The following is a 25,048-nucleotide window of genomic DNA, read 5'->3' as shown; positions in this document are numbered from 1 at the left end:
TTGATTCTTACAATTTGTTTATCAGTGCAGAAAGAGGTTATGGAACTGGAATGGGGATTTCGGGGGATTAATGGTTAAGCAGGTTAACGGGTAGGACTTCGTTATGGGGACTTTTAGTAGCATTTTTTCATTTTGCATTTTTTTTTTTTGGCATTTGGCTTGACTTGTGCAAAACACACTGTGGCAACTCAACGAACTTACCATCGTGTAGTGGATCTATCGTGTGTATCATTAGCTGTAACAGGCCGTGGCGGAACTTGGCACCGGTCTGAGTACTACCCGAGGTGCCGCCCCCGCCGCTGCTATTACCTGTGGCGCCCGCATTGCTCGATCCGGGCGGACCCGAGCGTGTTTCGCTCGCCGCTCGTGATGTTACGGAGCCGCCCGGTTGGGTGGCCATTGATGTTTCCGAGGAGTTGGCCGCATTACCCTGCAGTGAAGGAACGGAGAGAACGGTAGGTGGCGTGGGTTTGCGGTTACGGTATCGGTATCGGTATCGGAATCGGGTTTATCGGGTAACGGTCAGTTACGGTTTCGGATTACGGGTTTTCGATTGGGGTTTTTTTTTTTTGGTTTGATTCGGTTGAGTTTTTCGAGTTGTGGTATTTTTCAGAGAGCGGTGTAATGTTAAATTATTTTGTTTTTTTGTTATGGTAAGCATATTTCGAGAAAAAGGTGAAAAGAAGAAGAAGAAAAGTTTATTATTGCAATTTGTATAAATTTACAGTTGAGTGTAGCTTTTGGTTTTTCTTTTCTTTTGTCGCATGTTTTCTGTAGCTGTTGTTGTACTTGTTACTGTGGCTGTTGTTGTTGTTGTTGTTGCTGTTGGTGGTGGTGGTGGTGGTGTTTGTTTTTGGTTGTTGTATTTGTAGTTGTTGTTGTTTGTGTGGCTTAAAAACTAATCGAATCGGTAAGTGCAAGTTAGTTGGGAGCCAATATCTGAACAGAACTCAGGAAACATCAAACCGATAACATAACCGATAAATATATCAAAACTCATGGTATGTTAAAATGAAAATAATAATCAAAAATAATATATAACAAATTCTTTACCACAACATCCAACAAAATACGTTACGATATACGGACCACACTTGCGATCAAACTGTGCAGCTGATCTATGGAAAATATTGTACAGTCTTGAGGGTTACACTTTTTCAGAGAGAGAGACAGAGAGATCGATAGTCTTGAATTTAGAATCGATTGGCTTTCTGACATACTGTCAAAAGTGGATGTTGGAACGTACAAAAAGTATAGAGTTTCGGAAGGTTTTTGTGCAACAAAATAAACATCTCGATCGGTGCGGTTAACACTTTCATTATTTACAGAAGGAAAGTAGGTGCTAAGGATCGATCTTGGAAGTATCTGGAAGATGCCTCAAAAGCACTTTGGGCTCTCTTACGAAGGTGAAAACACATGAGTCGTATATATATATACATATTACAAAATCAAAATGATAAATTCGAAGATGAGGAAACAAAATACGTATAGATGAACACTTTTCGTTTTTGGTCGTTGGAAATTTTTTTCTGTTTGTCTGTTGCAACAGTATGGTTGGTTTTTTTTTAATACATACAAGCTTTATATGACTTTTTTTTGGTTTTTCTTTTTTTTCAGTTGCTTTGTTAAAAACAAAATGTACACATATAGTTGTATATTTTTTTTTTTTATATCTGTATTGATATTTGTCAAAGCGCAGTGGGAAGTTTTGTTGTATTTCATTTTGCCTTCACTATAATCAAAAAGAAACAGATAAAACACAAAAACATTTGGAAAAACTTTGTCGGAGAACTGAAACCGAAAAATACTTTCAATCGATTCTATCAATTAGCGATGGAAGCGCAGGCAGATGATGGATCGGTTTCGGATTTGGATTCAGAATCGGTGGGTTTATAACTAATGCAACGCAAGCACTAATCGTATAGCTACGAATATACTAAAAACGTGTACTGTATGAGGCGGGAGGTGACTAATGGGGACTCTAATGAATGAATGTTAACGATACGATATGATAATTGCCCTGGATATACTATACTATATATATTTGTGGTGTTAAATAAGTCCGATCGGAGAACGAGTCTTTCGTAACTCCCATTCATAAGTCGGACAGCAACTGGAACTCGCAAACTGGAAACTGGAGAGTGGTAGTGAAGCAGGTGTAGGGCAAATAAAGTTCAGATCTCTCACTCTGTTGGCGATTTAACAAGTGGCTCGTGCCCAGGTGAACTACCCCACTGTGGCTGATTATAATGCTAATTAATGCCCAGTCATGATGTTGATCGAAGCAACCAGCCAACTAGCTAATGGTCTGGGTTTTCTGATCCAATCACACTCATTCGCGATTCGAACTAATCACACTCAACCACTGACGCAAAGCCCGAAGACACCTGTGAAATCTGAGGTTTTGCACTAACCCAAGAGAAAGAACTCTCTCCCAGGGATTATTCACCTTGAACCTGTTCCAAGACTGCGGGTTGTCAGGTCGTTCTGATTGATTTCGACAATGCAATTAGCCGCAATTAATGGCAGACTATCTATATTAGCTGCAGTCAGGTATATGAAATCATGCCAAAAGTATTTTATAATATCGAAAATTCATCACCGTTCGGAGACAAAGACGCGGGGCAATTTACCTTACCAAAGCGCTTAAATCACATAATGAATTATTTAAGTCCAGCATGAATCATACTACGTAATTTAAAAAAAAAAAAAGAAAAAAACAACTCAAGATCAAGACTCAAGCTCGAAATTTCGCATGTCGACCTGAGTGGCTTACCAAATGATCTAAGAGATGCAAATCCGTAAGACAAATAAACGCTCAAATTGTCACTCAACCTGTTTTTCGAAATGTAATGTAATTGAATATCGAAAGCGAGAAATCAAAATCGGAAGCATTGGCTACCCGCCAGGTTGACCTCTAAAGCCAGTTCCAAGAAATGGCGCAAATATTCCTGGGATCCACTCGTGACGTAGTGACAATTTGTTTACGCTCCATAAATGGATTAGTAAACAAGCGAATGATAATACGTTATCCGAGTGATAACCGGATCGGAGCCCCCATCGATGCACTCAGCTGGAGAGCCGAGAGCTTAAGTCAGAGCTTGGCTTCGGAACTTGGCAGTTCGATTGCGGTCGGTGCTGTAATCCGAGGGTTTATATATAACTTGGCGAAGGCGCGCGTCGTCATTTAGTAACGAAGCCTTAACCAAACCGCATCGGACCGCGTAAATTACCCGAGGCACAATGTTTCAAAAAAGGATTATCGAGTTGATCACGGTTCTCGTGTATTGGATGATTATTACACCAACGGTCTACAAATACTGCACACAAAATGGAGTAGTAAGGGTTAGTTTCGACACCCTGGTGGGTACAGTGGGTGATCACTGCACCCTAGCCCTTATCTTGATGATTGGATACGTCGTCTTCTATCGCGTCATCATATTCATCTACATGAAGCTGAAGGTCTGCGATATTCAGATGTGGAGCGAACTGCAGAGGGCCAAGGATGATCCGGAGGCACATTTGGACAAGAAGTCTTACTATCAACCCGTTTCCACCGAGAATCTCGATGTCGTGGACTCTGGCAAGAAGAAGAGTAAAGCGCCACCTACTCCGAGAATGATAAGAACCATCAGCGATCCGCTGCTCATCGAAAGCGATTTGGCTCGCATTCATATTAAACATGAGACACGACCACTGGAAATTGCCACCCTACCCAGATTGCAGCAGGCACAGGTCCATTCCACACCAGTTCCCAGCCTGAGAAGTGCACCACCCGTGCCCACAAATACAGAAATATGCCACTCTGCCGAATAAACACAACCAAGAAGTGATTATGTCTCCCAAGATTCTGATGCCCAGAACCCAACAGGTGTAGACAGCCAGAGTGATAAGTGCCTTAAAGTTGGCTCATTATAATGACCAACAGCTTATGGGCTTAGTTTCTGTGAAATTCTGAGCTCAACTTCAAAAGGACTAAGTCCGCACCAAGTATTAGCTACTGCCCAAAGATCGATAATCGAAAAAATACACGAAATTAGTCAATCAACACATTCCAGTGTACTCGTTCGAGCGAGCTAAATGAATTATTTAGTTAGTGAATATTATATATTTATTTTTAGTCGTAAGGTAGCTATTGTTATCAATGCGTATTAAGCATGAGTTTATTAAAAACGAAATAAATCCACCCATATTTTGTAAAACTTTTAATCATTGATTATTTGGGACATCCCGAAATGTGTGGAATTTGAAAATTGTGAGAAAAGTAAAGGGTTAAACTAAACCCTTAAATCCTTTTTGGATGCTTTGAATTTTTATCGTTCTCAAGTTATCGCCGTTTAGTTATGAATTATACATGACGCAAAGACTCTGACACACAAACAAGATATTACAAGAAGTAGAGGAACAAATTGTTATTATAAAGGAAAAAGTTTCTAGGAAAAAGATAAAGTCGGCATCATTGAAAAAGAAGCCCAGATTAGAGCAGAGTGGGGGTGACTTTGGACTTGAACAGTCATCAAGCAATCCATGGCTTATCAGAAGGCATTCATAGAACTCACATTATATTGTTTTGGGAAATAATTAGCTGTTAGAGAAGGCCGAGGTTAAGAGTTCTTGAAACTGTAGACTTATTACATTCATTAACTTGAGTATAAGAATGATAAGGTGTGCCCATGAGATGTTTTATATAGAGCAAGAAGCATGGACTAAAGTTAAATCAAAAGCGTTCTACGCATGCGTCCAGATCTCGTTTTTCTTCCACACTTATTCCGTTTCACTCACACTCGCCCAGCATGCGGCGGGTTGGAGTCCCGGCTTAAGATCAAGACCAACAACAAAATCAAGTTCAAGCAGTGTGTGCAAGGTTTCTTTTTGGGATTCACTAGCATGCAGAGTTCTTATCGGATCGTGTCAGGAGTGTATGTGTTATATATATATGTGTGTGTGTGTATGAGTGAATGGGCGTGTCCAGTGGGTGTTGGGTGTGGGTGTGGATTTACACAAGTCGAAAGACGCATAGCAAATCAAACGGTTGACTAACAAATGGAATCGAAGCTAAGTACTAAAGAAGAAATTAGAAGTATAACTAGTGAGTAGAATTAAGATTACTTCGATAGCATGAAAGAATAGTATAATAATAAGAGTAATGATTAAAGTTAGTAGAACTGGAAGGTGCAACGCAGTCGGAAATAACCAGTTAGCAAGCTCTTTTCAGTGTCTTCAATACACAGTACTTCGTAAGCTACCTATTAAGAGTATAATATATGCAAAAAGGTTAGGTAGTATTCTAACGAACTTATATATACCCAACGCGTATATTGGATTTCAAAAATAATTATAGTCTTGTACCAAAAAGCAATTACTCATTTCCCAAAACTTGGGAATTATTAAATGAAGATTTTCAGTACGCCCTTTGGGTATGCAAAATATTTCGCAATTAGGTTAGGAATAGCGAGTATCTATTAGTCGGATTCCTTTTTTATTCCAGAAACCGGTAGAATCGAAATATATTTTAAGTACATGATGTCAGTTTTCAATTCTGAAAAGATTCAAGATCTAAAAAGCTCAATTGCAAATATAATTCCCAACCGGTTTAGTCTTACAGTTTCTCTGGGTATTTCTAATTAGACACTCCCCGTTGTATCGATAAACCGGTTTTGGGTGGGAAAGTTCCCGAAAGATGGGTCTAGAAATGCCATATAGATGACTAGACTGATTTCGAAATGTAATGCAAGTAATAGTGGGTCAAGGCGATGAATGAAGATCGCTCTCTTATAGTATTTCCTGGACCTGTTTTTCGAAACGCAGGTGAAATTTTTAGTGGAACTGCGAGATCCACTCTGAGTGACTGTCGACTGATTAATGTCGTGGTGTTCAATGCCAAAGAGCAGCATCGGGGCGCAGATATCTTAGTCACAGACGTTTCTTCGATGATTGCAACAACAATGGCCCTTAGTCATAACGACTTAACACCTGCTAACTGGTTAAAGTCCGGCACGCGCCAAATGCTCGCATGAAACTGAGATTGAGATTGGAAATGGAAAATTGGGAAGTTGGAATCGCGGGATGGTGATGGGATTAAAGGCCGGTTAGTAGGTGGGAAAAACATACACAAAACGAAAATCAAAAACTTTGATTCTTTTCTTTTTTTTACATTTGGCACACAAAATTTTGGCTTTCAATTTCGCTTTCTCTTTTACGATCTTCTTGATTTACGTTTTTTGTAATGGTTTCTTTTCATTTCCGATTACATTTCTTTTTCTTTCTTTGTTTTTTTTTCGTTTTCGTTTTCAATTAAGAACTTTTCGAGATAGAGAGAGAGAGATTTTGTTTGGAATTTTTGGATTGACTTGATTTGATTGATTTGATTTGATCTGAATTTGATTTGTTGCAAAAAAACTTCCCAACTACTTACTGCTGGCATAAGTTGATCTGTACTTCTGACGCGAGTCACCTTGTTTTTGGTAATCATCTTCTTGACGCACGTCTCCACCTGGACGTTCCACTTCATGAAGGCGACATAGCCGATGTAGATGGTGAACAGGATGAGGGCCTCCCACCAGAAGATGCGGTTGTCCCGGAAGAAATAGATCAGCACCAACAGGCTAATGCTGTAGAACGAACAGTCGCGGAACAAAGGCCACCAGGTGAGCGACAGGACCGTCTTCGAGAATAGGGCACACATGCCGATCACGAACAGGATGTTAAAAACGGCAGAGCCAACGATCGTACCAATGCCCACGTCGTCGAACGACACGAAAACGCCAATTACACTGGTGAAGAGCTCGGGGGCACTGCCACCCGCCGCCATAAACGTCGCGCCTGCCACATCGTCCGTGATGCCGAGCTTTTCAATGATTACGTCAAGGGAAGGCACGAAGAATTCATCACAGACAATGGCCAGGGCCACAAACATATATATCACCCCAATGATGTGCAGGATGACAGCGCCGTTCTCAAGCTGTTCTTTCGTGAATAGATCTTTCGGGAATAGTGGCGTTTTCGTGGTGGTCGAGTTATCGTTGTGCGTGTCTGTAAAAAAAAGTTATAGAAATTGTTTAGACTAAGTACGGTATAAGAGAGAAGCGGTTTATAAGAATAATAATTTGTGTTATTAAAATCTGGCCCTAAAAGCATGCTCTGCCTTTTAAACTAAAACTAATATATATATTTTCTGCACGATTGGATCATTAATCTAAACTACACAGGAAGAAAACCAAAAGCCACTCACAAATTGCACTGACGAATTTGTCATTTTATCATCTGCCAGTCTGACCTTTTCGATTGCTACCTGTCTCTGCCTAGTACATATCTATCTATATCTGCGATTCGCTCTATCCATCGCCGATTAGACATCCTCAATTAAGTGGCACGACCTTTTGGAAATCGCTGGCAAAACTCCCTTGTCGCATGCGGCGCCTTTGGTGTGCGATTTTCATGGCAATTATTTTGTGTAAATTATGCACCGCATTTTGCAACAATTAACAAATTGCACTTATTCAACGGCAACTTAAGCGACTGACTACGATGATGATGATGTTGATGTTGATGTTGATGTTGATGGTAAATGTTTGCAATGTAAATGTTTAACAATCATTTGCACTGTGAGCAATCATTTTGGCGCGTGTGCCAAGTAAATAATTAAAGCGACTTTAATCGCTTGTGGTACTGATCACAGCTCCACTGAATCATGTCATTCGCACAGTTCTAATAAGTCAGCTTCGATTTCTTTGTGTGGCAGCCACAGATTACCACATAAATCATCTCGCTACATTTATCTAGAATCTAGCTTTGCTTATTTTTAGTTTTTTGGTTTTCCTCTCAGAAAATGTGTAATGCGGTGATTACAAGGCTATGCTAAGAGGAAAGGGTCTCATTGATAGTAAGGGAAAAACCCAGATCTACGAGAATATTAAATTTAGATCAACATTCGTTCTTTAATATAAACATTTTAACTTCCGTCTTGTAAAGTTAATAATTTTATTTATCAAGACTTTTATGAGTATCATTATTTGTTTAGGAGACTACAGGAGAACCCTATTTCCTACGCCTCTGTAATAGAGTGGAGGATTGACTCACTTTGTTTTTAGTTCGAGACGTTGGACGGACACCAAAGAAATTTGCTCTATAACCGGTTTTTAGACAGGCAGACAGACAAATAGACAGACAGACGGACTCCCTGGCAATTTGCATGCAGTTAACGGACCCCACCGCACCACACCCACTCGACCCACCCACCTATCCGTTGGGGGCGATGGGCGGTCTAACATCGAGCGTGAGCCACAAATGAATGATTCTTATGAATCACTGGGCAAATGCTTAATGAGTGACGACGACGATGTCTCTCGAACCCGATTGAATTCAGACATTTGCAAAAGGGTTTTTGCTTGCCAATAGTTACACCCAGTTAACACTTTCGTTTTGAAAAGTTTGCCCTGCATATCAAACTGGATCATCGGCCCTCGTAACATATAAATGACTTGATTTTCTGATGGTTGGTTACTCAGGCAGTTATGAGCTGGTCAATGGTCTTAAAGCACTGCGAAAGCTAATGAGAGCAATTGAATGCGGTAAAATTGGTACGCCGAATGCAGAAATATGAATATGAATACCTAAAATAGGTACGTGTCATTGAAAATAAAAATGTTAACCCATAGATTGTGTTCGCTGTTAAAGCGAAAGATAAGCTAAAACAATTTCTCATACGTGATACCGATGGAAATCCGATATCTTCATTGGGAGATTTTTGCTGGTTTTTGCAATTGTGATGTATTGTTATCTTATCTGCCTGAAAGACTTGAATTGAATTAATTAAGAGCTTTAGAATGTTTATTTAAATTGTTATCTATTATATTGGAGAGAAAAAGGCAAGAAAATAATTGATTGATTTGTAAGGGTGAAGAATAAAGAATTTATTCATAACAAGAAGAAACGCTTCCTTCTGTTACATACTAGTATACCCTTTTATTCTACGACTACGATTAACTAGGTAATTAAATATTTATTACCACTTAAAACCAGAATAAGAAAAAAGAATATTGTAAAAAACAATGCAATTAATTTTTGTTTATACCCAGTTTTTATCATTTAAAACTGAGTCACGACTACAAACTTACTAATGCCCTGGATTTAAGGTTCTAAGAATAGATTGCCCTTGAAAATGCAATCTCAAATTCCTCATGGGATTTTTATGAGAACAAAGTTGACGTATAAAGAAAGTCATAATTGTTTGAGAAACCTCAGTTCATTCAGTATTTAATGTTTTCTTGGGCAACTTTTTACGAACAACTGATTACGCCATCAAATAATTATATCAAGAAGAAAATAATAAGAAAATAATATTCCATGTATGGTGCCTGCACGAGCCCCTCGAAGCAGAGTTGGTCATCAAATTGTTATTGGTTCAGTTGATGAAGGTAACGAAATAATGACTATTAAATATTATTTATTATTTATTGTATCTGATTATTTATTGCGATTGCTATTGCCATTGCTGTTGTCCATGTGGGCGTCTGCCTCTCAGGCTGCCAGCTCTCCACATTAAATACTTGGCCAGGGGGCGAGGGGAAACCAGTTCCGAATACCGCGATTGAAATGGCACAACAATTTGACTAAGCGATTGCAGTCGTCGTGAGCTCAGAAAAAATCAAGAGAACCCAGATGATAGAGATGGTAACGTGACCAATCTCAAAATAAATATAATTAACATTCAGAAATGAAGCAAATGAGTTGCAGGCAGTAAAAATTCATTTGCTGAAGTCATAATCTCATTAAGTATCTTTTGTTTTTATCACGGCGCCTTCTGGAGAGAGCTTTTGATGATATCACCTTAGAGGGCTGCGCTCGTGATAAGTCAAATCAAATAAATCGAGTTAAGTTGTATATATATGAGAAGTATAAGTAAGTATGAGTATCTAAGCAAATTGCTCTCGAAATAATAAGAGAGATAAAAGCTCTCCAGTTTCTGTAAGAAGGCATAATCTAGAAGCAGTAAGTCATGAAAACCAACTTTGATTGCTATATATCTACATATATCTACATATATATTATTTTATATTCAAAACCTTAAAGTTCTTAGAAACATTACTGAATTGTTCCTTTGTAAAGATTCCAAGAATATTGTCTTTTCAGTTCGAGAGTGGAAAATAAACATTTTTCTTTCTCATAAATCCATTCAAGCTACTTAGACTTAACTAAAATCTTCTCCAAGCTAATCCTATGTATCCCCTTTTTGTGGAAAAACTCTACTACAAGCTCCTCACGCACCCATCTCAATCTCAAAACTCAAAGCCCACTCACACTCCGCCGGCGGGTCTGTGATATGCGTCATGCTACGCGACCGAGACGCGTTGTTTACGGAGCAACCGAAGTCGTAACCAGAGAACAAAGCCACATCAGAATGCTCTGCGGCTGTCGCCACTCGCAGTCCGAATTCGCAATCAGTTTGCAAGTGGTAACCGATCCATTCAGATGGCAGCCGCAGTAATCCAAAATTTTGGCCAAGAGGAGCTATACGTTAGCCGGGCAACAATTCAGTTGCAGTTGCCGCAGGGTGGAGCCAATTCGACCATCTTCGAGTGGCGCACACAGGTGGTAACGCCCACGCCAATACCCGCCCACGAAGAGGAGTGCATTAGTGACCGCCAGACCACAAAGACTGCCACGCCCAAGAGCAATTACTACACGCCTCCACGGATCTTGGGAACGGAGGCGAAACCTAAGAACCTGCAGCAAACCATAGGCAACTTCTTCGAGGCGGAGCGTTACTCCAGTGCCTGGAATCGCGTGACGAAGTAGGCGCCACCACAAAATCTCCCCCAAAAAAGAAAAGAAAAACCCCGTAACCAACCGAAAGGGAAGGCCTAATCGATTAACCCATTAAGTGCCAAAAGCTGCAGGATAGTGAAATTCCATTCCGTTGCCAAAAATTCCAATTCATGCCCCAAAATTGCTTACTTCGTAGGGAGTGATGGGCGGAGGATAGAAGTACTAACCTAGGGCAGACCCAACTATGTATATATATATAATATAAGCATCCCATGAATATTTATGTGCCACCCTCTTGTAACCCTGATAATGCAATAAAAGTATTATTTGATAGATAAAGGGAAATTCTTTGAGGCTCCAACCTCCCAAGGGGTTAAACTTCATTAGGACCCGATAAGCAGGGACCAAATGACTTTGGGACTTGGCTGCTGATTTGGCTGCTTTCTGCTACGTCATCAGTGTGGATAAATCACGGCTGAACAAACGCACGAAAATTACAGGAACCAGCGATAAACTAAGAGCGAGAGTCAAAGAAAATTCGCACGCCTGGCCGGAAGTTCATTATGGTAGCTCAAAGCGGAAGTGCCAGTGCTATACACTCTAACACATATAGAACTTGGTGTCCGCGCGTTTTCACGCTCTCTGACCCACACACAAGAAAAAAGTAGAAAAAAAAAATAAGCAGCTGCCATGAAAGCACCTGCTAATTTATCAGAGAGACAGCGCGCTGTGGCACGGGCCAAAACGCTCCGCAGAGAGCGCTGCCAGAGTTTCAAGGTGGCTGGCGAATCGATTAGCCAGCCAACAGCCAACAGCCAAACAGCCAAAATCAGAGCAAGCCAAACGTGCAATGCACATGCAAGCCACTGCCAGAGGCACAAGCTGAGCCACACTGAGCGAAAAAATGTCACTTGAATTAGTCATCACTGGGATATCTCTAGCTGATAATGGCTATTAATATGACAATAAAAACTTAATATGTTATGAATCATTTTATGTTCTTTAACTTTACTGTTTGAGTATTCAGATTGCTTGCTATCACCCTCATTTTAATAAGTTATTAATAAATGTGTTAATTCCTTTGATTATTTTATGCGGCAGTTGGTTTTATTTTGATTTTTTTTACAAATGAATGCACGAATATTTCCTTTGATTATTGTTTATATTTTTTTGCGATTGAAAAACCAAAAGTAAAAACGATCTTTCAATAAAGTCGATTAAAAATAAGATTCAATTTTGATAGAAAAATAATAGGCCGATATGGCTAGTATTTTTCTTCGAGTGTCTGCAGGGTTGTCAAGTGGCTGTTGAATCAATGCAGGCTGAGAGAAGAGCCTCGCTAGTCCTGGCGCAGTGTGCTCAATATGAGGTGCGGGTGGATGTAGATGTCGATGTCGATGTCGATGTGGATGTGGCTTTAGATATGGATGGGGGCTGGGGGCACTTAAGGATTGCCATAGAAGGTTTATCACGGCTATGAGCAGCTGTCAATGAAGGTTGCTCGGCGGCAGTCCTTGCCACCTTCAAAAGTTACGGCGACCATAACTTGGCACAGTTTCGGGCCCAAAGCAAGCAAGCAAACACACACACACACACACCCACACATACACACATGAGTGGGCCGCATTTTAGCTAATCAAAAGCGGCTCTATCCCCAGGGCAATCCCGATGTGGACCAAGCCCAAAGTGGCAACATTATAATGCCAGCCCCGGACCAGTACTATGTGCTTGACCCAATTTCGCTGAAGAACTAAAACCCCCGAAAAGCCGGAATGGGAAACCTTTAATTTAATGGGAAATGTTTCTTAAACTAATTTTCACATTTATGAATTTATAGCAGTTGTTAAACTTCTCCAGGCGTTACAATAACAAATTCAAAAACCTGCTTAAAAAGTTGAAGCTCGTGTTACGGCAAGTGGGTACTTGAAATTTAAGAACCATATAAAGTACATATGTGTATGATTATGAGCTTGGTTTATGAACTTTTCAGAATCACATGAATTACCCACACATATGAACAAGATTTATGAGAAATTCCAGGAAATCAAAGGTATATTTTGATGAGTCAGCAAAGGTTTTTCTAAACCGAAATTATAATGAAACGCGGGGGTTTTCACAGATTGATTTATTAATATCGGCCTTGAGTGAAAACGTAATAACAATTTCATCAAAACTTTGTATGTTTGGAAAACTCTAATAAATCAGTTAATCCATTTCCTTGCTTTTGCTACAAAACTCAAAGAGACTTTTGGCAATAATATACTGTGATTTCCTAACAAGACAAATAAATTGGGGAATCAAATATAGGTGGCCAAGAAACATAAATAACTCTCGTGTTAATCTGATTTGTAGGAGACATAATCTTATTATTGGTTTTTAGTAGATACTTAGCAGAAACTGATGCATATCTCTTACTAATTTGTGAATAATTTGTTTTGTGGCAGCTAAAACTAGTCATAAATATCATGGAATCTTTCGAACTCAACGTATTAACATAATAAAAACAAACATAACCGGAGATCTAGTATGCTTTCGAGCCATTCGAGAAAGATTTGCTTACGCAGTTCGCTGTGAATGACACTCGATACCGTTGTGAGATTGCATTTATTAACCGGTTTTCTAAGAGTCCGACCACAAAACCCCGGATCGCATGAATCACGCCGATAAGGGCGATTCATTGATATCCAACGACAGTAGTAAGACCCCTCCGGCGCGTGCAACGTGATTCATTCGTGACTTGGACCCAAGTCGGGACTGTGGAAATATCCAATCCTGTGGGCTCACCTGATCTGAGTCAGTTGCAGCTGAGCTGGGATTAAAATTAATGCCAAATCTCAGTCACAAACTAGTGAGTGTGTATGTGTGTGTATGGGGCAGACATTCGAGGCAGACAGGAGGGGCAATTAGTGGCCACAAGGAGTGGAAGGACACTGGCAATGGAAAGATACAGGGGGGTATGTCAATAATTAAAAAGGCGGCCAAATGTTGTCATTTCAGTTCAGACCGAGCCCGAGCCAGAGCCAGAGCCAGAGCCCGAGCAAAAGCCCTGCAACACAGAAAAAGTACACACGTAGTGAAAAATCGCTGGGCGGCAGGAAGGAAACGACTTCCTGCCACCCCCACGAGCTTGGTTTTTCCAAGGGTCTGGGGGTTTTTCATCGTCTCTCTGGTGGCTTTTAGCATGCAACTCACACGTCCTTGCTAGGACGCTATTGTTGATGTTGTTTCTGTAGTTGTTGTTTTTGTTGCTGTTGTTGGCATTTTGATTTATCGATTTAAATTTCTGTGTTTAAGGCGCTGTGCGTGCTCGTTCTGCTGCCTTCTTTTCGAGCTCTTCGGCTCGGACTTTTCCGCCGCCGCCGCCATTTCGGTTTCCTTTTTTTTGGGGTTTTTCCCTATTTTCTTTTTCCCATTTTTCTGCCACTGCCACTGTTACTGTCTCTGTTTTTGTTTTTCTCAATCATTTTTCAAAATGTTTGCATACACACACATACATAGAGAACACCAAGTTTTTGGCCGCCTGCCGTTTAGGTCGAGGTCTTTACTTAACTTTATATTCCCTTTCCTTTCGGGCTTTTTTGTTTTTTTTTTTATTTCAGGGTCTGCTTGCCACCCACACTCTCGCACACCCACAAAAACGCCGACGTTGAGAGCCTGAAACGTCGTTAACAGCCACGTTTGCGTGTGCCTCGAACACACACACACACACATACACACACTAGCTAACATACTTATACTATATTTCACCCAAGAGTGTGTGTATTTTTGTTGTTATTATACGGAGAGCGCGCTCGCAATTTGGGTCGATGGTAAAATAGAAAAGCCAAAAGCAAGGCAAATACACTCACACATACACACTAGCAGGAATTTCTATATGTACACACACATATATATATATATATATATATATATAATTTCGAACAAAGGTCGCTGAAGAGAAGACCAGTGCACATTTATATGGAGGTACATATATATGTACGTACGAGGGTGACCTGAGTTATGTGCCCGCTCTGTCTGCATCACAGTGTGTGTGTGTGTGTGTGTGTGTGTATGTCATCCGCCGTTTTTTTTTGTCAACTTTTTCCCGCTGGTTTCATGTTAATTGCTCGTGGCCTGTCGCTTGTTCCAGCAATCTGCGTTAATTTTAAAGCCTGATTTACACACAACAAGCATTTGCGGTTGTATTCTGGTATAACGGTATAACTACACACTCAACACACAACCGACTATGTCACAAATACCCGTGCTCGTGCAGCAATTGCAGTTTGCAGTTTTCAGTTCGCAGGACACGTTCCGCCTTCGAGTAGTTTTGTGTGTCACGAGCGCTCCGATTCGACGGGGGTTTATTTGTTTTGGCTTGTTTGTCAAGGAACGTGAGAGGAGAGGACAAGGGGTGGTTGGGAGGTAGATTTAAAAGCAAACAAAGCTCGGGATTGGATGGGATTTACCGGGGTAGCTTATCGGGGCTTGAAATCATCAACATCTATACCCATCCGGAGATTTGCCCGTTGACATCATCCCGTCTCGTGTATTTAGACAAAAGGAGTGAACTCTAGTCGATCACCCGAAACTTTTCCCCTTTCGCTGGGGAGCAGTGTGATGGGCGGGGGGGTTGCTAGCCACTTTCTGACAGGACTTGGCTCAGTTGAGTCATTAAAATGAGAAATGGCTCCGGGCTCCGTGTGCAATGTTGGGTTTAATTGTTGGCCAAAATGTGACTGCGCCGCTCACGGGAGCAGAAACACCGCTAAAAAGGACAGACTGTTCGGGCTGAATCAGGGGCAAAAGGTAAAAAGGTTGCAAAGGTGCAGAAAGGTAGAATGGTAGAAAGGTGCAAAAGGGGAGACAAGAGCACCAGCTTGACTTTCGCTGATGTGGCACAGAAAAATATGTTTTCTCATATATATATATATATGTGATTGTGTGCTGGGCACACATTAACACGCTCTTGGGCGCATACAGATATATATACATATATACATTTCATCGGGCAACTGCAGACAGTTGTTCCATTATGTTCATTTGCAGTCGCTTATGCTGTGGCCGGGATAATTTATGTTCGCCATATTACGTATACGCAGGGCATATGAGTTTTGTGGGAATTACTGTGGTTGTTTCGCCTCAGCAGCGGACACTTCATACGTTACGTTACGTATACGATATGTAAGCACATAAATATCGCTCATACGCCGTGCGTGGTTGAAAAATAATTGCCATAGATGCGGATGCGGATGCGGATGCCACCGACATCGCACATCTTGTTTTCAATGGCAGCGAAATATTGCCGGATTTTTTATTTAACCCAATTTAATGGTGAATTATAAGTTGATTTATCTCTTTTCATTTGCCAAAATACAAATTTTTAAGAAAAAATTTTTGATGTTTAAATTTAGAATTCAAATGAATTTCTGAAAATTAATCATTTGTCAGGATGCATAACGTATACGCCGTGTGGGCGGACCAAATATATACCTGTCTTTCCATTTCACATTTGTCTGATTCCCGGGCCTTGAACTTTTATTCGCTATCATTTCTCAGCCCTCACACATCGATGCCCCATGCAAGGCAAATTCAATTTGTCTTCGCTGAAAAGTTTTACGAATGGCACCGCCCAGCCAAAAAAACTTCTCTTTGCCCCCGAAATCGAAAGGCGCTCATTTAAATAGAAATGCCATTAGTCAGGCACCCACTCGCAGATGCAAAATTCCACATACGCGCAGGAATGACATTGGATGGGAATAAGAGCAGAGAAGAGGAGAGAGAGAGAGACTCACCATTGATACCACGTTGATTGGCCGAATTATCCTCGTCGGAACCGGGCACTGCATTAGAGTTCAGCTCCTGATCCTGGTCCTCCTCCAGGCCAAACATCTGCTCCCCGGACTGGAAGGGGTACATGATCTCGGCCTCGTCCTCCCCGGACGTTTGGGACGGGGCACCCACCCCGCCCAGGACATCGTTGTGGTTCTGGTTCTGATTCGGGCTGTTGTTGTGGCTGCTGCCGAAGTGCTGCTTAGCCGACTTGGGCTTGGCGGCATCACCTAATCCCAATCCCTGGGTGGTCAAACAGAGCAGCAGGAGGCTGTAGATTGGCAGGCGAAGGCAGGGACTTCTGCAGCGGCTGCGGCTGCTTGGGTAGAGCAATGGCTCCACTGAGGCACCACGAGATGTTGCAGATGTTGCAGGTGTTGCTGTAGTTTTTGCTGGTATCGCTGCTGTTCTGCTTCTTGTCTTTGCTTTCGTTATTGTTGTTGCTGATATTGTTTTTAATGTTAATAATACTAAGCGCTTGAAAATATTTACACACTCGTCCAGTATCGTAGTAGCTTGGTGTTGCTTGCTCTCCGCCAGGACAATGGGGGCATTTACCCGTAGGCGTCCCCTTCGCCGGCGACTATTGAAGTCTATCGTTGTGCTGCTTGTGCGGCTGCTGCTGCCTACGGACAACATGTTGTCGCTGTGGCACCAAGTGTTGCTGTTGTTGCGGCTTGCTATTGCTGCTGCTGCTTCTGCTGTTGCTGCTGTTGCAGTTGCTGCTGCTGCTGCTGCTGCTCCTGCTAAGGCTCCATGATCTTTAGCTGCGGTTTGCTGAAGCAGCTCCTGGACCGCTGCTCCTCCCACTGCTGCTGTTGCGATTACTGGTTGCTGCCTCTGCTGTTGCTGTTTGCTGCATGTTGTTGGCTGCAACATTGGACCCGTTGGAAAAATGTTGTTTGTTGGTTGGTTGGTTGGTTTGGTTGGTTTGGATTGGCTTGGTGTTATCGTTTCACTTGCAAAACCGTTTGTTGTCGTTGTACGCTTTTGATTAGACTGAGTTTAGGTTAGAGTTTCTCGCTTGCTGTCAGATCTTTGCGATCCATTTGTATCACACAACTTTATATATACACTATACATAAATAACAATTAACACGGAACGGAGAGAGCGGAGAAATTGGGAGTGGACGCGGATTCAGGTTGCTGTTTCCGCTGGTTTTGCTGCTGCTACTTCCGCTGATGGAGTGGCTAACAGAAGCCTTAGCATTTCCATTTCCACGGGGCGCGCTTTTTTCCCCTAGATTTTCACACACCCCCGCCTCTTGGGGTATTTTTCACGCCTCCTCTTTTTCTTGTTTCTATTTTTTTTTTTTGGCTTTTCCGTTCTTCTTTTTTTCACGGCTCCCTCGCTACTGTGCCACTGCTGCTGCTGCTGCGCTCGCTGCTACTGCCGCTGCTACTATTTCTGGCCATTTGTCTGAGGCTTTTCCGCTTTTCCGACTCGGTGTGTCCCTGTGTTCGTGCTCGAGTGTGGAAAAGTTTCCCTGAGTGGCCGCTGCGAAAGCTGGAGCTGGATTTCGGTATCGGTCTGCAGCTGGAGCTGGACTACATCACGCTGCGCACTCTGCTGGCGTTGTGAGCGCTGACTGCCTGAGCCTGTTTTTGAGCCTGGCCAGGATGTGGGCTGGAAAACCGACAGCCAACGGCCGAAGACCAAAAGCCGAGCAGAAACGCTAGCCTGGAAGCTCGGCTTTCCTTTTCCAAAACTGTTTGAGGAGTGAGGGAGAAAGTACAGCTGCGCCTGCGTCACTTTTGTTTACATTTTCGAAGGCTTCGCTCGATGGCTGTTAAGGCTCAAAGGATGGCTGTCTGTTGATAGATAGTTGCAAGAAAATGTTTAGTTTTTAAAGGATTTTTAAATCAACTTAATATATTAATAACTACAAATTTACGTATTTTTTATATTATTTATTATAAATCTAAATCTAAACAAAACAAATTTACTATGAAAACATCGTTTTTTCGGCTTAAAAATTTAACAAAAAATATTTTAAAAATTATTTCTGTCAGGTATTCAGAAATTTTTAATCAAAACTTTTTATTTTCATATTATTAATATTTTGTGGTAAGCAAAAAATTTCAGATTTCTTTACAAATTGCAAATACTCTTTTGTCCAACGTTTCTCTTTGCAATTTTCCAAGCACTCTCTGGCACACAATTTCCCGCACTCTCTAACACCATTTTCCTGGCCCTCTCTGGATGCCGCTTATCTTGTAGGCCTTATCGCTTTTCTCACGGCTTTTTTTTGTCATTGCTTTTGCTTTCGTTTGCTGTTGTGTTTGTTGTTTTAGCTTACGCTTACAATTTTTACTTTCATTTTGGCTTAGTAGGTGACTCCACCAACGGCCCCGCCTCCCGTTTTTGCCCCCGCCCATCGTTCGGTTTTTTACTGCTTCTGGCTGAATGTGCGGTTATGTTCATTGTTATGCTTTGAGTAGCTCCCGCTGCTTCTAGTCCTAGTCCTTCCTTTCTTCTGCTAATCCTGGCCCCCTCCCTCACCACCAATCTGCGCCTTTTTGTCCTTTTTTTCCACTGTTATTTTTAGCCTTAGGCCAGAGTTTGTCCAAGAATTCAACCGTGTGGCTTTGTTAATAATTATGTTTTTGCCCCGCTATGTTTTGTCAGTTCTTTTTTTTTTTAGAAAATTGCGTAACATTTTTGCGCTTTCTTTGCTTTACATAATGGCCCCATCAATTTAAGGGAACCAGCGGATATTTGATATTTTCTGAAGAACTTTTCTGGGAACCTTTAAACGTCCTTTTAAATTCTATCCAATAAATTTATAATTTTTTTATAATTAATTTTATAATTTAGCTTGAATATTAGAAGCATTTTTAAGATATTTGAAGGGCTGTTACCTTTGAAATTATTATTAAAAAATACTAAGTGAAAATAAAGGCAGTTTTTTAAATTATTTAAGTTATATTTTTAATGTTTTTTAAATGAAAATCAATTTAGCATTCTAGCCCCACGAAAGCCCAGATTTTTTATAATTTCTACAACACGTTTGGGAAAAGGCATGGCTTGGTACCCAGAAATAAGCACTGGAAAAGCCACCAAGATCCCATTAGTCGCGCTTCAAGCTAAGCCCAAAAATGAAACAGGGGCAAATGTGGGCTCTTGGCTAATTGTTATATCATTTGCTGGGCAACTTTAAAGGGGCGGGGTCGCTTTAAGAACGGGGTCGAACCCGTGACAGCCGAGAGTCTGACTGTTAAATTTTCTTCTTGACTTGACCAGCCGAAAAAGAAGGCAACCTGAAAGCCTGAAGAAACTCTGCACACAATCACACACACACACACACACATACACCGAAGGCAAAGGCAACGTTTTGACCTCTTTATGAAAAAGGCCTCAAGCACGAGAAGGCTCAGACTTACACACACCACCGAACAAAACAGGCACGAACGGGGGCTGCCATTAATGTTTCTGCACTCACACAGACGACCGAAAAACGCTTTGCCTCCACCTACCGCCACCACCCTTACCGCTGCCCCTCCTTTTTCCCCTGGATTTTTGTGGCTTTTTATTGCTTGATTATATAAAAATTGGCTTTTGTATATAATATTTGGTACACCGTTCTGGCAATTCTTTCAATTTGTCTCCTCAGCTATGCCAGGATTATATTGGACTTTGGTAGTAAAGTAAGGTGAGGTTTTATATTTGGTTTAAGTTTTTCCTTTTGATTTCAAACTGCAATAAATTTTCCAACACCTCGCGCACCGACACACACACACACAAAACGCACACAGACAGCGCACACGGTTAAAAGTTTCTGCACACACATACAAAGAGCAGAAGGATTTTTGGACGCACCATCCGCTCGTTGGTCCTGCGAGGATGTTGTCAGCACAGCGCCCGAAAACGTTTTGTGGGTCCCAGCCAGGCGGCCACGAGTCCGGAGGCCACATACAAAGTCCATGGAAGGCCGAATGGGAAACGAATGGAGCCGAAACAGCGACGACTTCCAGTCGTTTGGGTATGAGGAGAATTCAGCTGGCCAGGATCGACTTCGGGAATTTTTGGACTCAGTTACGGTGTCGATTTCATTTTCAGCTGCTGGCTGGCTGGTATTTATCTCCCAGCATCGCTTCGATTTCTAATTAATTAATTTACGATGACTTCCGCTCGCACATATTTGCATTTAACCCATCAGGACAAACATTTTCAGCTGTCGCTCTCGTATTTCCAGTTTATAGCATACTTTCTTGGGTTGGAGAGCTGGAATGGCGAGAGAACGCGCAGCTGTTCGTCGCTCCAGGTGGTCTCCCTCTCTCACTCTCTATTTGTGTTGCCCCACGCCACCCACTCAAACAAACGGCAAAAGAAAGAAAGAAATAAACGTTTGTGCATGCGTTACTACCACTTATACAAACCCGAATACACACACAGAGACTCTCCACGCACAATTGTATTTTGATTATGCCCGGTTTTGGTACGCCGCATACCTCGGATACTTCTACGCACAACAATGCCAAATCCCCCCGCCAGACCACCTCTATCCAAAATCCAGTAACTCCCTAACGCCCCGCCAAAAACCTCAATCCAATCCAAGCCAACCCATCCCTACGCCCCATTGATAGCCGCCAAGTTTGCCGTCACATCAAATATTTATGGCGACAAGAGAGCGAAACAAGTTGGAACGAAATAGTCGAAAATTCGGAATTTAAAATTTTACAACAAGAAGTGCCGGAATTTCAACTTAGTAATACATTAAAGTCGACAGCTTTTGCCTGAAAGAAAGTAAATTTAATATGTAATTAGCTTTAAAAGTGGGATTTAGGAATACCTGAGCCTATGTATCTAACTATGACTCTTGGTATATGAAAATACTTTGTACCGTTGGTAATTTTGGTGGTTAATAAAGGTGGCTACAAACGGAGAATAACTAAGCAAACAAGCTTTTACTTTCAACCACACTTACCGACTTATTTACTCTGGTTACCCCATACCTAATCAGGAATTTTGAAATTCCAACTCTCGCCAATCCATTCATAATGAAATTTTAATTAAATTTATTTATAACCAGTTACGCAAGCCATGGCGAAACCAGAAATTTCATAACGTTAAACTATAAATAGCCGTGGAAGGATGCTGCATTAACTCAATTGCGAAATGAATCTCAGGCTGAACCTTCTTCTATTTATAGTTTGCAACTTTGGCGTAAGGTGGTCTTTTTCTAAAGCTAATGTTGGCTAACGAATTGCTTCTTCTGAGAAATCCAAATGTAATGATTTCATAATAAAATTTGCAAAATATATTACTATTTTTTATTTAATATGGCGTTAGTTTTTTATGGACTTGATTATTAAAAATGGAAAGAAAAGTTCACTAAATCAGAGGAAAAAAAGTGGAATGATAAAAAAATTGCTTAACTATACATGAAAGGGATTTATTAAAGACAACAAAGAAGTAATTACAATTTTAGAAATACATTTCTTAATCAGGACCGCCTTTCCCTGAGTCGAAGATGCAATCCATTATCGGATTTTAAGGTTAAAACTGCCGATAGAATTGGATCATATTTATGACGTTCTGCCTCACGCTGTAGCTTCTCCCCGGGAGGAAGTCCCAGGTAGGTGTTCAGTCGACCATCCGTAGAGACCAATTCATCGACTGCTGGAAGCACCTCAAAAGACCTCACAATCTTTGAAATCACAGTCTTCAGTTCAAGGAGGGCAAACTTTTGGCCAATGCAATTACGGGGTCCAGCACTAAACGGCAAGTACTCAAAAGGACCTGGTTTTTCCTCCTCAAATCGCTCCGGTCGAAAATGATGGGGGTCCTTGAAGATGTGATCATTGTATCCCAGCAGGACGAGAGCTAGATTGAGAGTGGTGCCTTTGGGCACAAAGCTGCCATCTAAATAGGGAAGCTTTTTAATAATTTTATAAATTTTTTTTCATTATAAAAACTTACTAATATCGTAGTCCTTGTCACAATAGCGACCAATAAAAGGAACACTGGGATAGACGCGCTGGGCCTCCTTGATAAACAGATCTAGATATTTCATTTTGGCAATTTCCTGAAAACTGGCATTCCTGTTCATATCACCGCCCATTACCTCGCACTGCTCTTGATACAGTTTCATCTGAAGTTTAAGTTAATAGCTTAGCTATATCAATTGTAGAAATATATATATATATATATATTACCTGAACATCTTGGTGTCGCGATAGTAAATAGACAGAGAAAGATACTCCTGAGGTGGTCGTATCGTGACCTTCAAACATAAATGTTGAGACCTCCTCGTAGATTTCTTGCCTAGTGAGAGGTCGACCATCGATGGTGGAGGATAGCAGCGTGTCCAAGAAGGCCATCTTCTTTCGGGGCAATAAGTTGTGTTCCTCTTTCTTAGAATTTCCATTCTGTAGAGCCACCACTCGCTTTTCTATAATGTCATAGGTAAAGTCCTGCAGCGTCTTCAAAGTTCGCTGATAAGCTGCAAACTCAGGAGAGAGACTAAAGACCCGATGAGAGCGTTTGAATGGATGGAATGCTCTCATGTTTATATTGTAGCACATACTAAAATCAAAATATTTGTAAGAAACCGTTAGTTTATAAATCATTCTTTCCAAACTCACTCTCTAAAGGCCTGAACAATGGAGGAGTCGCGCTCCTGCATGGCATTGATGGGCACTCCCATAGCCGTGTCGCAAATGACATCCAAAGTTAGATAATTGGCATGATCCTGGAAGTCAATGATACAATCTCCGGCACTCGCCTTCTTCAACTGGGCCATAAACTTCGTTGAGTTCTCGTTCATTACTTCGTGGAAGTCCTGCAGGATGTTGAAGTGGAAGGAAGGGGTGATCATCTTGCGGTGCTTGTGCCATTTGCTTCCGTAACTCGTTAGGAGGCCATAACCCAGCCATGGGTGCAGCAGGTCGTAAATAGTGGACTTTTGTATGAGCTGTTGGCTGTTTAAAATGTACTGAAGGCAGTTAAACATTTAAGATTAGATAATCATTGCATTTAATTAATATTTTCCATATCAAACTCACTTCCAATTGCTTTGGATTGGTCACCACAATATGAGAACTATATCCGATCCAGAAGAGAAAGTTATCCTTACCGAAATCGTGCCACCACTCAAAGAAGGTAGTCAGAATTTCTGTGAAAAAAAAAATCCAACTTTGATTAGATAGATCAATGTGATCTTTGATCGCCCTCAATTTTGCTTGGCTGGTTATAGTACGACTGATAACAGCTATTAAATCATTATCAGTTCCTCGTCTAGACTGCTAGTCGAGCCCCCACAGCTGGGGGTTTAGCACTGACCTGCCGGATTTTTGCCAATACGATTGGCATTACCCAAAATGGGCACTGGTGTGGGTCCATTGAATTCCTTGAGCAGTTGGCGACGTTGCGATGCCCTCAGTTCAAAGTACAGCAACACGACCAGTGGCATAATCACCAAAACCAACACAGCAAACCACATATTTAAACCTGTTTGGGTAATAGCTAACAAAATCTGATCCGATCACGGCTGGAACAAACTGAAGAATCACTGCCGCCGCTTGCTTTTATAGCCAAAGCCAGGTCATTCCGCTTGCTCCGGATTGGTCCACTCTCCGATTAGACAAGAGAATTCTCCCGGCTCTTTCTTTTCGCAATGCAATCTGTTTTAGTATTCCCGCTACGTTAGAATTCCTACGTAATCAAGCCAGTCTACCGGGGTCATAGTCCAAATAACTCCATCAACTTGATCAGATTGCATCAACAATGAGATCATAATCGGCAGGTATAATACTAGAGCCCTATGTGATGTATTAACTTAGCAATAAAAAGAGTATTAAAATGGAATAAATTATCGATGAGTACCTAAATATTTTTTGTTTCTGCCTCCTTTACAAAGCAAATAAACTCTCCCCAGTTAGAGTATTGCAAAATTACCAATGCCAACCTACACCTTCAGGTTTTTGTATTCTTTTTCGATTTTTTTTTTTGTGTCTGGCTCTGTGGACTTTGTACTTGTTTGTTTATCTATCGGACAGACGAACGGCAGACAGAGTGTATTAGTAATCTCCTATCAGCGAGGGGCTCGTCTTATACTAGAGGTCCAGCAAAATGTTCTGTCACATGCCAGGCCTCTAAAAATTATCATTAGCAATTTATTTCTTTTTTTATGGCTCCGTATGGGTTTAGTGTAGTATTTTCCAGTTCTGGACTTGACAGGCCAAAATTAGAGATATGAGGGGACGAGAACGAAAATAAATGTTCAAAGTCAGAAGCCGCTAACAAAAGAGTTATAACTCTTATATACATAACAATGAAACTGGCAGCCGCTTTTCCCAACCATCGACATGGGCATCTGTTTTCGTTGAGGCAGCTTAATAAAGCATATAATATGAGAATTAATCAAAGACCACGCATTGACTTTTCGTCTGCGTGGGAGAGGTGAACCCGTGACACGAATCCTCTGAGAAATGTGTCCCGTGAGACTCATGACAGTTGGAAAAATTA

At 41.3% G+C, this 25,048-nt stretch overlaps 4 protein-coding genes across 9 annotated transcripts in view; 2 read left to right on the top strand and 2 right to left on the bottom strand.

Moving 5' to 3' along the window:
• LOC108110653 (sodium/potassium/calcium exchanger Nckx30C) overlaps window positions 1-20,455 on the bottom strand; it is a 31,113-nt gene extending 10,658 nt beyond the window's left edge. For 2 of the 6 annotated variants that reach the window (XM_041819042.1, XM_041819044.1), the window contains exons 1-4: window positions 20,372-20,442; window positions 16,542-18,390; window positions 6,416-7,032; window positions 202-430 (exon numbers count right to left, since the gene is read on the bottom strand). In XM_041819042.1, coding sequence (XP_041674976.1) covers window positions 202-430; window positions 6,416-7,032; window positions 16,542-17,457 — 1,762 coding nt within the window. In that variant the 5' untranslated portion in view covers window positions 17,458-18,390; window positions 20,372-20,442. Of the gene's footprint in view, window positions 1-201; window positions 431-6,415; window positions 7,033-16,541; window positions 18,391-20,371 lie in introns of those variants that run through there. The other 4 variants (XM_041819043.1, XM_041819045.1, XM_017219759.2 and 1 more) reach the window with 3 other exon arrangements.
• Window positions 1,594-4,186, top strand: LOC108110655. Its single transcript, XM_017219767.2, has one exon. The coding sequence runs from the start codon at window positions 3,244-3,246 to the stop codon at window positions 3,814-3,816; it is 573 nt and encodes a 190-aa protein (XP_017075256.2). The 5' UTR covers window positions 1,594-3,243; the 3' UTR covers window positions 3,817-4,186.
• On the top strand, window positions 10,418-11,106 carry LOC108110656. Its single transcript, XM_017219768.2, has one exon. It carries the CDS (start codon window positions 10,471-10,473, stop codon window positions 10,795-10,797), a length of 327 nt encoding a protein of 108 aa, XP_017075257.2. The 5' UTR covers window positions 10,418-10,470; the 3' UTR covers window positions 10,798-11,106.
• Window positions 20,456-21,958: 1,503 nt separating the features above from the next.
• Window positions 21,959-24,065, bottom strand: LOC108110467 (cytochrome P450 4e3). Its single transcript, XM_017219534.2, has 6 exons — window positions 23,864-24,065; window positions 23,587-23,696; window positions 23,167-23,516; window positions 22,738-23,107; window positions 22,502-22,673; window positions 21,959-22,444 (listed from the first exon to the last, which is right to left on the bottom strand). Exons 1-6 carry the CDS (start codon window positions 24,021-24,023, stop codon window positions 22,026-22,028), a joined length of 1,581 nt encoding a protein of 526 aa, XP_017075023.2. The 5' UTR covers window positions 24,024-24,065; the 3' UTR covers window positions 21,959-22,025.
• Between the last annotated feature and the right edge of the window lie 983 nt (window positions 24,066-25,048).

The sequence above is a fragment of the Drosophila eugracilis genome, unplaced genomic scaffold, assembly GCF_018153835.1.
Source record: "Drosophila eugracilis isolate 14026-0451.02 unplaced genomic scaffold, ASM1815383v1 contig_445, whole genome shotgun sequence".
Classification (NCBI taxonomy): Eukaryota; Metazoa; Arthropoda; class Insecta; order Diptera; family Drosophilidae; genus Drosophila; species Drosophila eugracilis.
The sequence above is the reverse complement of the archived record's forward strand: the minus strand, read 5'-3'. Positions and strand labels throughout refer to the sequence as shown.

Bases quoted from the DNA above. Each gene is read 5' to 3' on its own strand.
- LOC108110467 (XM_017219534.2), bottom strand. From the start codon at position 24,023: ATGTGGTTTGCTGTGTTGGTTTTGGTGATTATGCCACTGGTCGTGTTG. The intron at 23,697-23,863 runs GTCAGTGCTAAA...TTTTTTTCACAG, and splicing joins TATTGGCAAAAATCCGGCAG to AAATTCTGACTACCTTCTTT. The intron at 23,108-23,166 runs GTGAGTTTGGAA...TTTTGATTTTAG, and splicing joins ATTGTTCAGGCCTTTAGAGA to TATGTGCTACAATATAAACA.
- LOC108110655 (XM_017219767.2), top strand. From the start codon at position 3,244: ATGTTTCAAAAAAGGATTATCGAGTTGATCACGGTTCTCGTGTATTGG.
- LOC108110656 (XM_017219768.2), top strand. From the start codon at position 10,471: ATGGCAGCCGCAGTAATCCAAAATTTTGGCCAAGAGGAGCTATACGTT.